Source organism: Trichoplusia ni, chromosome 18 (assembly GCF_003590095.1).
Source record: "Trichoplusia ni isolate ovarian cell line Hi5 chromosome 18, tn1, whole genome shotgun sequence".
Taxonomy (NCBI): Eukaryota; Metazoa; Arthropoda; class Insecta; order Lepidoptera; family Noctuidae; genus Trichoplusia; species Trichoplusia ni.
In genome coordinates, this window is record NC_039495.1 from 5,994,416 (window position 1) to 6,008,883 (window position 14,468).

The 14,468-nt window shown below is 33.3% G+C and overlaps 1 protein-coding gene across 3 annotated transcripts; it reads right to left on the reverse strand.

The window, feature by feature from the left end:
• Positions 1-1,198: 1,198 nt before the first annotated feature.
• Positions 1,199-8,499, reverse strand: LOC113502775. Of its 3 annotated transcripts, none has more exons than XM_026884461.1 (3): positions 8,439-8,499; positions 2,265-2,514; positions 1,199-1,600 (listed from the first exon to the last, which is right to left on the reverse strand). In XM_026884461.1, the coding sequence occupies exons 2-3, from the start codon at positions 2,479-2,481 to the stop codon at positions 1,443-1,445; spliced, it is 375 nt and encodes a 124-aa protein (XP_026740262.1). In that variant the 5' UTR covers positions 2,482-2,514; positions 8,439-8,499; the 3' UTR covers positions 1,199-1,442. The 3 variants fall into 3 exon arrangements, with proteins under 3 accessions (XP_026740262.1, XP_026740260.1, XP_026740261.1); XM_026884459.1 differs by lacking the exon at positions 8,439-8,499 and adding an exon at positions 6,510-7,028; XM_026884460.1 differs by lacking the exon at positions 8,439-8,499 and adding an exon at positions 6,399-7,028.
• Positions 8,500-14,468: the final 5,969 nt, after the last annotated feature.

Sequence of the window (14,468 nt, forward strand, 5' to 3'; positions counted from 1 at the left end):
TTACACGGTGTAATTTTCTATAAACTTAACTATTCGAAACTAATAATTTGCCAATCAATCAATGGACTCAACCTATGTCCACTGTGTCCACTGCTGGACTTAGTCCGCCCCCCAGATGCGCTACCGTTCCAAATATTTTTTTGGGTATTGAGAGAATCTAGGAGAATCCAATCATATCATTTCCATACATAATTGTGATAGTCGCTCCTTGTAAAACACCGGCACTTAGCTGAAACCGGTCAGACTGGTAGCCAACGCCAACATAGTTGGGAAAAGGCTAGGCCGATGACACAATTGTGATATTAATTGCTTGGGGTCTCTTCAAACTGCAACGTACTTTGATTGTTACACTCCCAGGTTATCTTTATTTTCGGCAATAATCAAGATAAAATATATAAATAACAACTAAAGTATTGAGCCTTGGATTAAAAGGAACACATTTTATCTCTACGCCCTATAAAATGCACCCGAGAAATGCACAAATTGTGATCCTTGTCTGTACTTTATCTGTCTACTGATAAGTATTGCTTATAATAAACACTTCACAAAAATAATGTTAATTTAAAGGTCATTTATTGGCAACTGTAGCTTGAACACTGAGCGCCTGAACGAATAATGTTAGCAACATGTTGCCAGATGCAGTCGCACTTGTGCTTAAGTAAATGGCGCATATGAATCAACCTATTACTTAGAATAGTAGAGAGCGAGTAAGTTTGCTGGTAAGTCATAAGTAAAAGCTCAGTATCTACATTAAATAAAGTTCATGTCCTACAGATATATTTATTCCTAAACTTACCACAACTATTATATTTTCCCTGAGCTACATAGAAAGTGTTTAATTGTAATTATTTATCATTAAACTATTGTTATTAGTATTTTGTTAACAGTATTATTTCTTCACGACCGTTTAACGCCTGATGTTTTTGAATAGCAACAACTGGTTATCTAACAAATGATTCAAGAGCAAGTCATTTATGTAGGATTAGGCGCTTTTGGACTCAAAGCAACGTAATGTCTAAGAAAAAGAATCCTTCCTAGACATTCAAATCTCAGCGTAATATTGTGACTTCCTTTATTTCTTTGAATAAATTTGATACATACCTACATTTGAGTATGTATGACTTTTATGGCAGGACTTAAAGTAAGAATGACCTGATATGTAGGTAAATCGTAAGGAATGATAAAAAACACACACTCAAAAAGTTTAAAAGTATTTTAATTAAAGCTTAAGGAACAGTCTAATTACTGTGTTCGTCAAAGAATTAAGGAACAACTAACACTGGTACATTTTTACTACTACATATTTTACACGAACTATAACCTCCTTTTCGAAGTCGGTTAAAACACAAAAGTCTTACATACACTGTTAACTTTACATTGAAAATGCATTTTTATTTACATGTAGCCCAAGAAGTGGACTTTATGAGCAAATGTTTTAATGATTAGTCATTATAATCGGAAGTGGTTTGTCTGGAGTGCTGTAAGTGACTGCGGAGGCTTTGACTGTTTAGCTTGTGACGGCGCACCGCCTGCGTGCGCGCACGCCGCCTGCCGACGGCCGATTGGAAACGGGGAGCATTACGACGACGATCTAATACTCCTGAAAAAAACTCAATTGTCAAAACAGATATCGTCTTAGTTCTTTCTTAGTTTATAACGCCTGCAAAATTTGAACTAGGAGAAAGGTTGGTTAAAAAAAGTTTCGATTGAAAACTTGCTGTACATCACTATTAAGAATGACTTTAAACAATTTTGTAACTTCGTATACTTCGCATCTGTTCTGTAATGCGAAAATATAATAAAAGTACTTATACAGATATTAGTTCAATAATAAAATTATTGCTAACATCATAGTTTCAGGCGCTATGCGATTAATCACAAACATAGTACTATAATTTGTAGTGCAACACGTGTTACATTTGCAATTCATACTCCAAAAAGTATAATAAATATTATTGAAAAATCAACCTGGCCTGAATTGCAAAAAAAACCGACGTCATTAACTCTTAAAAAAATTAATGACAGTCTCTTAATCTTTTTAAAATTTGCTAGTTAAAAACGTAACAGTTAACAATCTAAAAAATGAAGGAGAGTTTTATTATGTAGCATGTTTAACTCCAAACGGTACCAACGTTTTGGTTACTGTTTAAAAATGTAGAGCTGTGTGCTAAAATAGTTTTAAAACTTCTAATAAAATAATGTATGATTTTTATTAATATACCTAATAGTCAAATTTATTAATTGTGCACCATCAGTAAACCAACCTTCTTTCATAACTTCGTAATTGTGGTCTCCAACAACTCTTCTTAGTCTTTTCTCGTCTTGGCTAGCGAAATTTTCAAATGACTCTTGACTGGCCTTTAGCATCTCATGGTACCGATACATATACTCCTGGTTCAGCCTAGCATCTTCTAGAGTTTTATCAAACCTCTTACGTATAGCAAATCCGAAAGATCTTGTTAATGGCGGGTCTTCTAGCATTTCGTCTAAGAACGAGTTGTCGGCTGTAATCGTCTAAAAATAAAAGGTCACTAAATAGTTTATGCGCAATACACTCTACTAGAATAACAGGCCAGTAATAATATTAAATATGGAACATAGATTATTAACGGAAACATTGTGCGGTCGTGCAGATTTTTTCTGATTTTTTTTAATCGCTGTCAGACAATGAACATTATACAAAAATCGGTGTCGTAATATAAATCACTTCAACGTACAAAACCTGTGCGTAATAAAATAATTATATTGAAATTTAATAAGACAAAAAGTGTTATTATTGCAGTGATAATTTATTATGTAATATTCGTGAAACATTTTTAAATATCCATCAAAACAGCTTCTGAAAAGAAATGTATGTACACTATTGTATTGCATTCCTCCATCCAGTCTGAACAATAGCCATAACACTGAACCTCTTGGAAGTGATGCCAAAGTGTGTTTCACGATTTTAAACTTTATTTCCAAGCAAGAAGGTTGTTATTCGTATCAGTACAGTTCTTGATATAGCAGTGTGTTTGAGGTGGTAATTTCGTACTCAACAGTGAGCAACAAAAGTCCATGAACACAAAAAATGCGTCTGCCAATTAAAAAAAAAACTTAAAAAACACAACTTAGGTTTGGGACTACGAATTACAACTACGTACCATTTTTTTTTTTTAATTACTAAAGATTAATATGTTTGTGAGTTTGCGTTCGTTTTGGACTTTCGTTACTAACCTTACCAGTGCGGAGTGCGTGTGGCAGGGAAATAGTCAATAACATAATAAATAATATGCTTGAGTGCCTCGATGATAAAGCCAGGTGGAAACAGGTGTACACAAATAAAATTTGAAATAAGAATAATATTGTTACACACTTAGCGTTGCCGCAAAATATACAACCTCTTTGGCTCTTTCTTCATTAATTATTGAACTTATTCATTAAAGACGTAATTACATTTGTCATAATTAAACACAGTTATTATGCTTTACAAAAGTACACAGACAGATTGATTACCCTTTTTAAATAAGTACAAAATAAATAAGTTTCTTATAACATATTCTGTTGTGTATGTCTGGTATATCATCCCAAGGTACATACAAACGTCAGATACTATTGAAAATTAACACAACAAAAATACAGTCATCAACAAACAACATTTTACGTAATTTACATACAAGGTAGGCAACACTCGTTGGCGGGTATCATGTCACACATAACGCTTCTGATTCTTTTGTGATAGGTGATAGGCATTAAGTATGAGCCGGTCTATACTGTTTCACCGGACCTGGGGTACAATCATCAACAAACAACATTCCACATAATACACATGGCTGGCATCACATATCGCCAGGGCCTAAATACTGCTATTTACAATGGCCGATGAATGAATGGCAATTAAAATTAATTTGAAAATATTCCTAGTCTTTTAAGCATTTTACCAACACATTAATTGGAAATTCAGTAGGGGGCGGAACACTCACTTACAATACTTACAATAAATTTCGCTTATACCACTGGATGGCTATTCGATCTAGGACAATACCATTTAAGAACCAAAATTGATTAAAATCAAATTCAAATTTAAAACAGAATCTAACGAGTTTCGGGAATAAGCCCGAAAACTATCAACTAGCATCTTGATCTATTGCACGGTACTATATAACTATACGGCTTAACTCACAATAATCAAATGCAATAAGTTCTATAAAGACCTTTCTTAAATAAAAGGTCGACATAAGCCTTACATTGACTTTAAAAAAGTACTCCATATCTTTATCAACTTTAACGACATATCTAAAAGTTCACAAAAGAAGTGATCCCAAAACCATAGCTATAAAAATACTATGTGATATCACTTTACGTAATTGTAATTCACATAATTATCACATACATAAACAACATGTTATCTTAAGTTCGAATCCATAAAAATGGTTGTCAAATATCGAAATATTACTTATCACAGAAACGTGCCTATATTATGAAATGGATGCATCATTATGAATATACAATTTAGGGATGATATAATCATGAATAGGTACCTACCTACTACAAACAAAAATCGATCTGGTCCCCAATTCAGCTATTTCAAATAGCCGATGAATGAATGGAAATTGGATTAAATTGGCACTATTCGTATTCTCCTAAGAATTTTGCCAACACAACAATTGGAATTTCAGTACGGGGTGGAATTCTTACTGTCAATACAATGAATCCAATTTCCATTCATTCATCGGCCATTGTAAATAGCGAAATTGAGACCCTGAAATAATGATACCTCCTCTCTCCCTCTCTTATTTCCTCTTACCGCAGAAGTTATGGAAAATAGACATCAGTCTATACCGTCTAGTACGCTGTCTTGCTCCCAAAAAGCAACGGTAAAGCAATGGTAAGACGCTACACTTTACTAAGTGTCTAACTTTATCAAAAGCGTCTGTCTCTCTTATATACGGCCTCTGTATTACATTATAAGTTGTTAGAGCGTTAAACATGAGACCATGATGAACTGGTTCATTTGTTCTGGAGTTTGGGCCAATCCGATACCCTCGCTTGAGTACCTACACTAGCATTTAGAGTCCCTTCTTGTGAAATATAACATTTCTTATGCGCCCGATAGACTGAGCGCTTTAGGCTTTCACATTGTATCTACTTCTTATGTTAAAAAATTATACGAAATAACATAACAAAAAGAACTATAGTCTGATTTTTAATTCGAGTCAGTAAAATGACATTTCCAGTGTTGCACAGTTTTAAAAAAATAGGGTCTCAAATAAATAGTGATGTAGAAAATCGAGATTTTTAAATCGAGAATTAAAAGTTGTACATACATTATAAATATGTAATTTACGGAAATTAAACTGAAGACATGTAATAATATATTACATAAAATACTGTTGTTATATTTTTTTTTTGTTATTGGCAGGACTATCACTTATGACGCCATATACGCCATTTTGTTTTTCATTCTGCTCCCGAATTCCGACGGTGTCAGAAGTGTTTAGTGTCCTCTGCAGTTTCTTGTTTATTTCTTACTTGTTATTTGTTTGTTGAGTTTTTTGTTACGTTTTTTTGTTACGTTGTTTTGTTACGTTGTTTTGTTACGTTGGTGATTGAGATGGATGCCCAACCGTCCACCTCTAAAGATGGATGTCTCCCTCCAAAAAGAAAGCGTCGATCATTTGTTGTGAGTGAGAAACAAATGATTCTCAATGCATATAATTATGTATGGAATCAAAATACAGCACTGAACAGTATACTGTTTGAAGAAGGTGTTAAAGAAGTGACACCTGAAAATTGGCGACAGTGCATCAACCATACAATAAAAGTCGAAGACAAAATGTGCCAACTCGACCACATCATAGACGAATGTGTGGATTCATTTATAATAAATGTAACTGATTCCGATTCCGATTCTGAATATACTGATTCAGAATCGGATTCGGAATCGCAACTGTTATGAATAAAAACCTATAAAATTACTTGTATTATTCTTACTTTCCATTATTGATTCCTCTGAATCCCCCATCTTTAGTAATAATGTTGTAGTGAGAAGTTTTAATATGCCGGGAAGGTTTATATTTCTAAAATTGTATTATTTAATACGTTATGCTTTAAATATTTACAATAAAAATAACGCTCTGATACCTAATAAAATAAATCATGACTAAACTTCTAAGTCGGTCGATTGTGGAACATCACTATTGTAGTGGGTCACCCTTTTTTGTGAAAGTGACAGTTGCCCCTGTCATTTTACTGACTCGAATTAAAAATCAGACTATAAGTAACGTCGACACGAAAATGCTAAATATCTTGTGACCCACCACGCAGTAACGTAACAATAAAGACACAAAAAATGATAAAAACACATCACAAAACATAATAAAACAAAAAAAAACGTGAAACAAGAATTAGTAACATACCAACAATTAATTCGTCAGAATATAATTTAAGTTTAAGTTAAACGTGCACGTGTTAAAACCAAGGGAACACCAGAGAGGAAACCGCATTGTAAAATTATACGTCGTAGATACCTCTATCAGTGTAAAAAGTACCAAAAATATTAGCCAAATATCGGCCATTGTCTAGACACTGTATTTTTTTTTCACAACACAACAGCTGCTTGTGAAGATCACGACTACACAAAGAGATTGCTCTAAGATCCGTTTAACATACTGTAGACACAATGGTGTTATGAAAACGTAACCACGAATGATACTTCGGAGAATGAAGTAGGTACCTAACACACACATCGTAATACGTCAAACAAATGCTGTAATCTAAATCTAATGATCTAACTATATTATGATTAGGAAGATGTAAGACGTCGACAGTTAGGTCACTGAAAACAGAGATTCGTTACACAATCATCCAAAGAGGTGTCGTGTTCGGATTCCGTTTGTAACACATCGGCTCAGATTTTAGTTTTGCAAAACATTTTTAAGAGCTGGTTTGTGTTAACTGAAAGATAGAGAGAAAAATGTAATCTACATCTCGAAAACTAGAAACAAAAGACGTTCCTAAAACTATCGAATTGACTTCGAGGAATTCTGGTAAGTAGATTCAGAGTTGAGTAGATTTCAGGGTTCTATTCCTAAGGGCCTTTTTATTCCTTTCTTGTTAGCCTTCTCGTGGACTTCAGCAGAAGCTTAGCCAAAAGAATATATTTAAATATAAAAATAATTCGAAATAACTAAGGTCTTGGCTCTTATAATATGATAATCTTTGTCATTTATTTAAGTTTTGTAGTCATTTATTTGAAATGTTTCCTCAAGAAACGATTAGTTACAGACTGAGTATTCCGAAAATATGTTTTAATACAGATCGACCGACTGATATTTGGCCGCCATTTTTTATTGATAGTCCGATTCTATGTTTCGTCATTTGACTATTTTGTCTCCACATATTGCTAATAGCCCTTCAAAACCTTTGGAACTTTTCGAATACATTATGTATTGTCTTAATACAATAAATAAATTCAATAATCTGCTATTCACTCTCACTTTCGCGCCGGCGGGAATGACCCGATAAAGTTATCTCATTACAACAAGTTTATTTCGATGAAAGCAGTTCGAACTTGTTATGTCGAGATACCACTTATTATGTTTTAAACATGAACAATAACATAATTATCTGAGTTATGTAGGTATTATTGAATCTAGATTCTTTATTTCGTAATTAAGTTATTTAATGACCAATTTGTTGTCCGTTGATCCTATAGGAGCTTTCTTTTGGTGCATAATTCCCACATAGCTAAGGAGGGTGCGTCCACAGATTGTCGAAACCATGCCTGTAGTATCTGCCAATAGGACCTTTTTATTAATATTCACTACCCAGATAAGTCACTAACTATAGGATTATTTTGGTTTTTTGATAACAATTTATGTTTTGTTCCTGGTATTGACTTTGCGCAAAGCTTTCTGCAATTTTCCCCAAATATTACCAGTAAAATTTCAAAATATTAGGTTGTGACAAAGTATATATAATATAAATGATTTTTATTGTTGTAATTTCTAAATGTATCTTCTTTAATTATGTGTTATTATTTAGAGAACTTTCCATCCAATAAACACACCGGCCTAAATACTATTTGCCGGAAGATCACCGATCATGCGGAGGGTCAGTGTGCGCTCCAGTTCTCGTACTGGGGAAAATTACAGATATTTGAACGTCTAATAGATAAATTCGTACTTAAAATACCGAGTTTGTGAGATAAAAATGCCAATGACCACACCTCTTAAAAGAAACTGGGGTAAGTATTTCGTAAAAGAGGTGTGTCAATTTTAAAAAGCGCTTTTTACTTTAAAGCAGGGTTTGAGCTTTAAAGTAAAAACGCTTGGTTATAATGTTGTGTTGCTTCTATTATTCAGCACTTTAATTAGGGGCTAATAGTTTTCACGCTTTGAATAGCTATTGATTTCAAACCCTAGTCGAGACAAGACAGAAGTGAAAAAAGAACCCACCTGACACTCACAAAATACCTTTTTAAATAGTAGGAAACCACTATCTTAAAAACCTCTACAGTAATAGAACAAAATAAAACGATACAGAAATACCACTACTAGACACGATGATAGACAATAACTTTCAAGAACATTAGAAAAAAAACTGACACCAGATAAAAACAAATGAACAGGATTTCAAACATGCGTGATCCCCTCTGTGTAGGTACGTAAACAACCCGAAAATATGCCGTGATACCATAACTGCGTGATATACACCCGCCCAGTACACAACAGCTGATAGCCAAGCCTCAGGTCGAAGCGGGGTCACTCACTAGCTATATTTCATTCATTTATCTGAGGTCAAATTGAACGGTAAAGCGTGCATCTTTATTCGAACCGGTTCAAACCAGATTCGCTCATTAAATAGGTATTTGTTATTGTATTTTGCAGTGTACGCAACGAAATAAACAGGTGATTGGTCAATTAGTAAGTAAATCGGAACTTCACTTACTTCAGTAGTGATTTTTTTTTATGGTTAAGTCTATGGTCAGTACTTTTTGGAGAAAAGAGTCTATTGTCTCTGGAATTTAGGACTTTCATTGTAAAATATTAGTCGTTCATTTGCTTATGTCAGATATTATGGTAATATTTTTTGTTATTTCCATCTAGCCAATGTGGCGATGGCCTTGATATAGCCAGTATTTGCTTATTGATTATTTCGCAGTACAGGAACGTTTGATTTCCGTTAATTGAAATGGATGAATCAATCAACATGACAGATACCAAGATGATTACAAATAAAGGGGTCTTTCCCGGAAATTAGTTTTTTCTTTACATTATTATTTCCGTTATCACGCGAAGTGCAGAGAATGGTTCATCCATCTCCATAAAGGGGCCCAGAGGCAGTTGGAGCTACTCAATGTCAGGTCAGGTCTTCCACGAAGAAAATGACGGAATCATGGTTATTCAGAGTCGCATATCAACCTGAAACTAAAAAGTTACATGTACCAATGTACCAACTAAAAAATAAAAGTTGATCATAAAGAATTTTACACGATTGTATCTGTGGCTTCCGCACATCCTATACAACATGACAACATAAACTTCATCCAAATTCTAATACATGTGTAAGTAGATGGCGCTGTCGCCACGATAACATCGGCTCCGTACAAAAATATTAACTAAAAATAGTATAAAAGCTTATTTTGTCATCTCTTAGTGCCTAAAGTATAAAACAAGTAGCAGTGTACAAGTGTAAATGTGATAAACATAAACAGTTCAGTAATACTTTCAATAAATTGCAATTTACAAAACCCTTCAAAACTCCCGCGTCAAAATGTGCCAATTTTAAATAATCCCGCCGATAAACTTTAAAGTAGTGATAAACAGTGTTAAAACTGCAACAAGAACTATAAAAACAGTGTGTGAACAATAAAAATAGTGTTTAAGTCCTCATTACAAGGTAATATTAGTGTACAGTAAATTCTGGAGAAAGCTTAAAGGTCATTGACTTTTATTTTGAAATTTAAATTCTCCACGCTAACGACGCCGTACAAAGTGCACAGAACTTTGATCGTTATGCAGAAGACTTAAGTCTTTAAATTATTAAGCTGAACTTATGTGTTACAATAAAAAAGTAAAATAAAAAACATTCAGTGATATTTCAAACATTACTTAACTTACTACCTAAATTCAGTGTTAAAACAGTTTACAAAACCAAAACAAAGTCTTCAATCAAAATGTAAATAGTGCATAAAAGTGTATAAAGCTTGGTACATAAACAAAACTTTCAGTAGTCATTAAGTAAAAATAATTGTGTAAGTGTTAGTGTACAGAAACAGTGGAAATATTAGAAAAAACTTTAAATTTGTGAGCAAAAATAAAACAATACACAAAGTGACTATTTTCAAAACAAAACTAAGTTTAACTTCCATAAAAACCACTAAATTACAATTTACCATACAGTGAAAATTTAAAAAAAAAGTGCAAAAGTGACTCTAACCGTAATTTGAATTGCAACCGCCATTACCGATTGTTTATTATAAACAAATAAAATTCACGACAAGTGATCAATAAATTCAAAAAAATTTCTCATGTACAGCTGGCTCAGTGCACTAGCTTACTACTTTTGCCGATCAACCAGCAATACAAGAATGTCCGCGGGTTCAAATCCTCCTCGCAACATTCACTTTTCGTAAATTTCTATATATTTAAAAATATTGATAAATAAAATACATTTGAATAAATAAAAGCTTGTAAAAAGCAAACACAATGAACTCAAACTTGAAAATAAAAAATAACAGTGTTCGCAAGATGGCACCACTAGTAACTTGCCACAAATGTAAAAAAATGGTCAATGTAAAAAATACTGCGCTATGCTCTGTATGTAATAACAGGTACGAATTAGATTGCGATGGCTATCCCGAAGCGACATACCGACTCAAAGATGCCGAAGCCAAAAAGAAATGGAGGTGCAGAGTATGCATCAGAAATAAAAAATATGCTGCAACAGATAGTACATCTAATATTACGGTGCGTAAAAAGCAGACCTCGTTAAAAACACTATCTCCAACGCAACAAGAAGCTGATCTAATAAATAAAAATATGGGTGACAAAACATTGCGCCAGTCTCCTGTACAACATAGCACATTGTTATTTGACTCCCATATACTTACAGAATGCGAAACATCTGACGAGTCATACAATACTCCCAAAATATCAAGAAGTGTTGATAGAACAGTATCTGATTTAGTTTCGACCTCAGAAATGAAGTACACTATAGCTCAGCTCACACTTAAACTTGAAAGCACCGAAAATGAACTGGGAAATCTGTTGATCGAAAATAAGGACTTGCACACACAGATAAACAAATTAACCTTAGAAAACCAAACTTTAAAATCCATATGTCATTCTGCTACGATTGATGACAGTCTTAAGCTCAAACAGAAGAAAACCCGTGCCCTGTCACATCAGCATAACACGTATTCTACACCAACCTCCCCATCGTTAGACAGTAACAACATTAATACCAACGACTGCGGAAAAATTTCACTATTGAAACAAGAGATAGTCACTCTAAAACAACAATTAGAGGTCGCAGAAAGGGAGATCTTAAATCTCACTGGGCGCATTGAAGAACTCATGAGAAGTAGTCATACCTCATGTGAAAATGATGCTCAGGTACCAACGCACGCAACGAGACAAAAGTCAAATAATACTGCAAAGTATCGAAACTCAACTGCTCTAAATGTACCAGATATCTACCCCGGGAAGAGGATATTCATCTTCGGATCCCAGCGCTGCGTCGGACTAGCAGCAGCCATCTCACATTCGCGAACAAACACACGGTACGGAACATACAGCGTCGTCGCCGAAACGAAGCCGAATGCACCGTCCAGCGAAATCTTAGCCAACTGTAGAAATAGTACACTGTCTGCTGATGACAAACTAGTTATATGTATAGGGGAAAATGATCGTAACTCAAACCAAACCATATCTCAATTGCAATATATATTAGATACATTCAAAAATAACACTATAATTGTATTAAATGTCTTAAGTAACGCGTATTTAAATGTAAATAAATTGAATTACTCCATAAAAGACATGTGTAAACAGTATAAAAAATGCCACTTTTTAAACAAAAAAAGTACGAAATTGTACGATATCTGTCATTCAGTGAACTATATTATAGATTGTTGTGATTACAGTGATAAATATTTGAACCCTAGTGAAATTCGAAACTGGTTAGCGACTAACAAATCAAGTCTTAATGTAAACACTAGTTTTAAGGAACCTAGGAAAGGGACAATTCCCTATTACTTTAGTCGTCTTCAAAAAAATAGCCACATGGAAACTATAACCCCTCAACTGGAAGTAAAGAGTCCAAAAGGGACCATACCCTATTACTTTCCTGTTATAAACAAGAATAAATCATTTTTTCGAGCCCAAAGTAAATAAGGAGCAAAATTTTAGAATACTCCATCAAAATATTGCTAGTATCCTATCAAAGAAAGAACTATTAGAAATAACGATTCAAGAATTAAAAGAAGTAAATAATGATCCGGATGTTATATGTCTATCTGAAACATTTATAAAAAAAGGTAACGAAAATTACGTCAAAATATATAACTATACAATGGCTTCTAATTTCTCAAGAGAAAAACAAAGAGGTGGTACTTGTATATTAATTAAAAAGGGTTTGAATTATAAAGAGTTAACATTTGTAAAAGGTCATGCAATACAAAACACTTTTGAAGCCTGCGGTGTAGAGATAGTTTGTAATAAATTAGTAATTATATCTGTTTATAGAACACCTCAATCAGATCCAAATCAGTTTTTAACAAAACTAAATTGTCTTTTACATGATCTGCTGAGAAAATATAGATCTAAATTAAATTTAGTAATAGCCGGTGATTTCAATATAAATACTCTAAGAAAAAACAACATAACTAATGAATTACATAGCCTGGCAAATAATTATAACTTGACAATACACATTAAGGTACCAACACGTAAATTGACCTGTATTGACCATATCCTAAGCAACATCTCAAATGCCACCTCAACCGTGCTACCTCTACATCTTTCAGATCATGATACAGCACAAATGTTGAGCTTCCCTACTAAAAATAAACCGTTAAAATTAGCAGCATACTATATTTTCAAAAAAGACTACAGCATAGAAAATATCCGAAAATTTAAGGAATGCTTGCAAAGCTTGACTTGGGCTAATATTCATCTAAATACCGATTCAAATTCCGCATTTAATGAATTTCATGATTTGTTGTGTTTATTTTACAATCTTTGTTTTCCAAACGTAAGAGTTAAGGTTAATACTAATAACAAAAATGCACAAAAATGGATAAGCAAAGGTCTTAGACAATGTTGTAAAACTAAAAGAAAACTACGTTATCAGTATTATAAAAATAAAAATTCAACTAATAAAGCCAAATATAAAAATTATTCTTATCTACTAAATAAATGTGTATATAGCTCAAAAAAGAACATAAATATTAAATATATTAATGCACATGATAACAAATGTAAAGCAACATGGACTGTAATAAAAAATGAAATTAACGCTACTAATTCCAAAGAGAATATAGAAAGCATAAAGCTAAAGGACACAGTTATTACAGACCCTTTGAAAATAGCCTCTATGTTCAATAACCATTACACTAACTTAACTTCTATTCCAAATCAACAAAGTGCTGACCGAAACTCTAGAAGAAATAAATATTACAACTCAATGTTTCTGAAGCCATTGCTAGAAAATGAGGTGCTACAAGAAATAATGTCTTTACGCAATACCAGATCTGAGGGATATGACGAAATTAGCACTAAAATAATAAAAACCTGCTGTAACGAGCTAAGTAAGATCTTAACTCACTTAATTAATATATCATTTTTAAATGGAATTTTTCCTGAGAAATTGAAGTTGTCCATAATAAAGCCATTGTTCAAAAAGGGAGATAAGGATGATATAAATAATTATCGACCAATAACTTTAATACCGATTTTATCTAAAATTTATGAAAGGTGTATGTATAGAAGACTGATTGATTTTTGCAATAAATTCAGAATTATAAGTGACGAACAATTTGGATTCCAAAAAAGTAAATCTACAACTTTAGCTACATTCTCTCTTATGAAAGCAATACTTTCCAATGTTAACAACAATCAAATGACCACTGGACTATTTTTTGATTTATCAAAGGCCTTCGACCTGGTATCACATGACATATTGCTAGAAAAGTTGGAAGCTATTGGAATAAGGGGACCCGCTCTACAGTGGATTATGTCCTATTTGAGTAATAGGAAACAATGCGTTAGTATCAATAAAATTAACAAAAATAGAGTCATGACATCCTACTGTTCAGAATATAGACATAATAAATACGGCGTGCCACAAGGAAGTGTGCTTGGCCCAGTATTATTCCTTATATACATAAATGACATTACAGAAATAACCAAACACAAATGCATCCTCTTTGCTGATGACATATCTATTGTAGTAGCAACTGATAAAAAACAAAATACCATTAC

What these genes read in the sequence shown, in the direction of transcription:
- LOC113502775 (XM_026884459.1), bottom strand. Translation starts at nt 6,557, where the DNA reads ATGGCCGATATTTGGCTAATATTTTTGGTACTTTTTACACTGATAGAG. An exon ending in TACTTTTTACACTGATAGAG is followed by an intron (nt 2,515 to 6,509) that starts GTATCTACGACG and finishes TTTTATTTTTAG; the next exon opens with ACGATTACAGCCGACAACTC. An exon ending in TTACGAAGTTATGAAAGAAG is followed by an intron (nt 1,601 to 2,264) that starts GTTGGTTTACTG and finishes AGTTTTTTTCAG; the next exon opens with GAGTATTAGATCGTCGTCGT.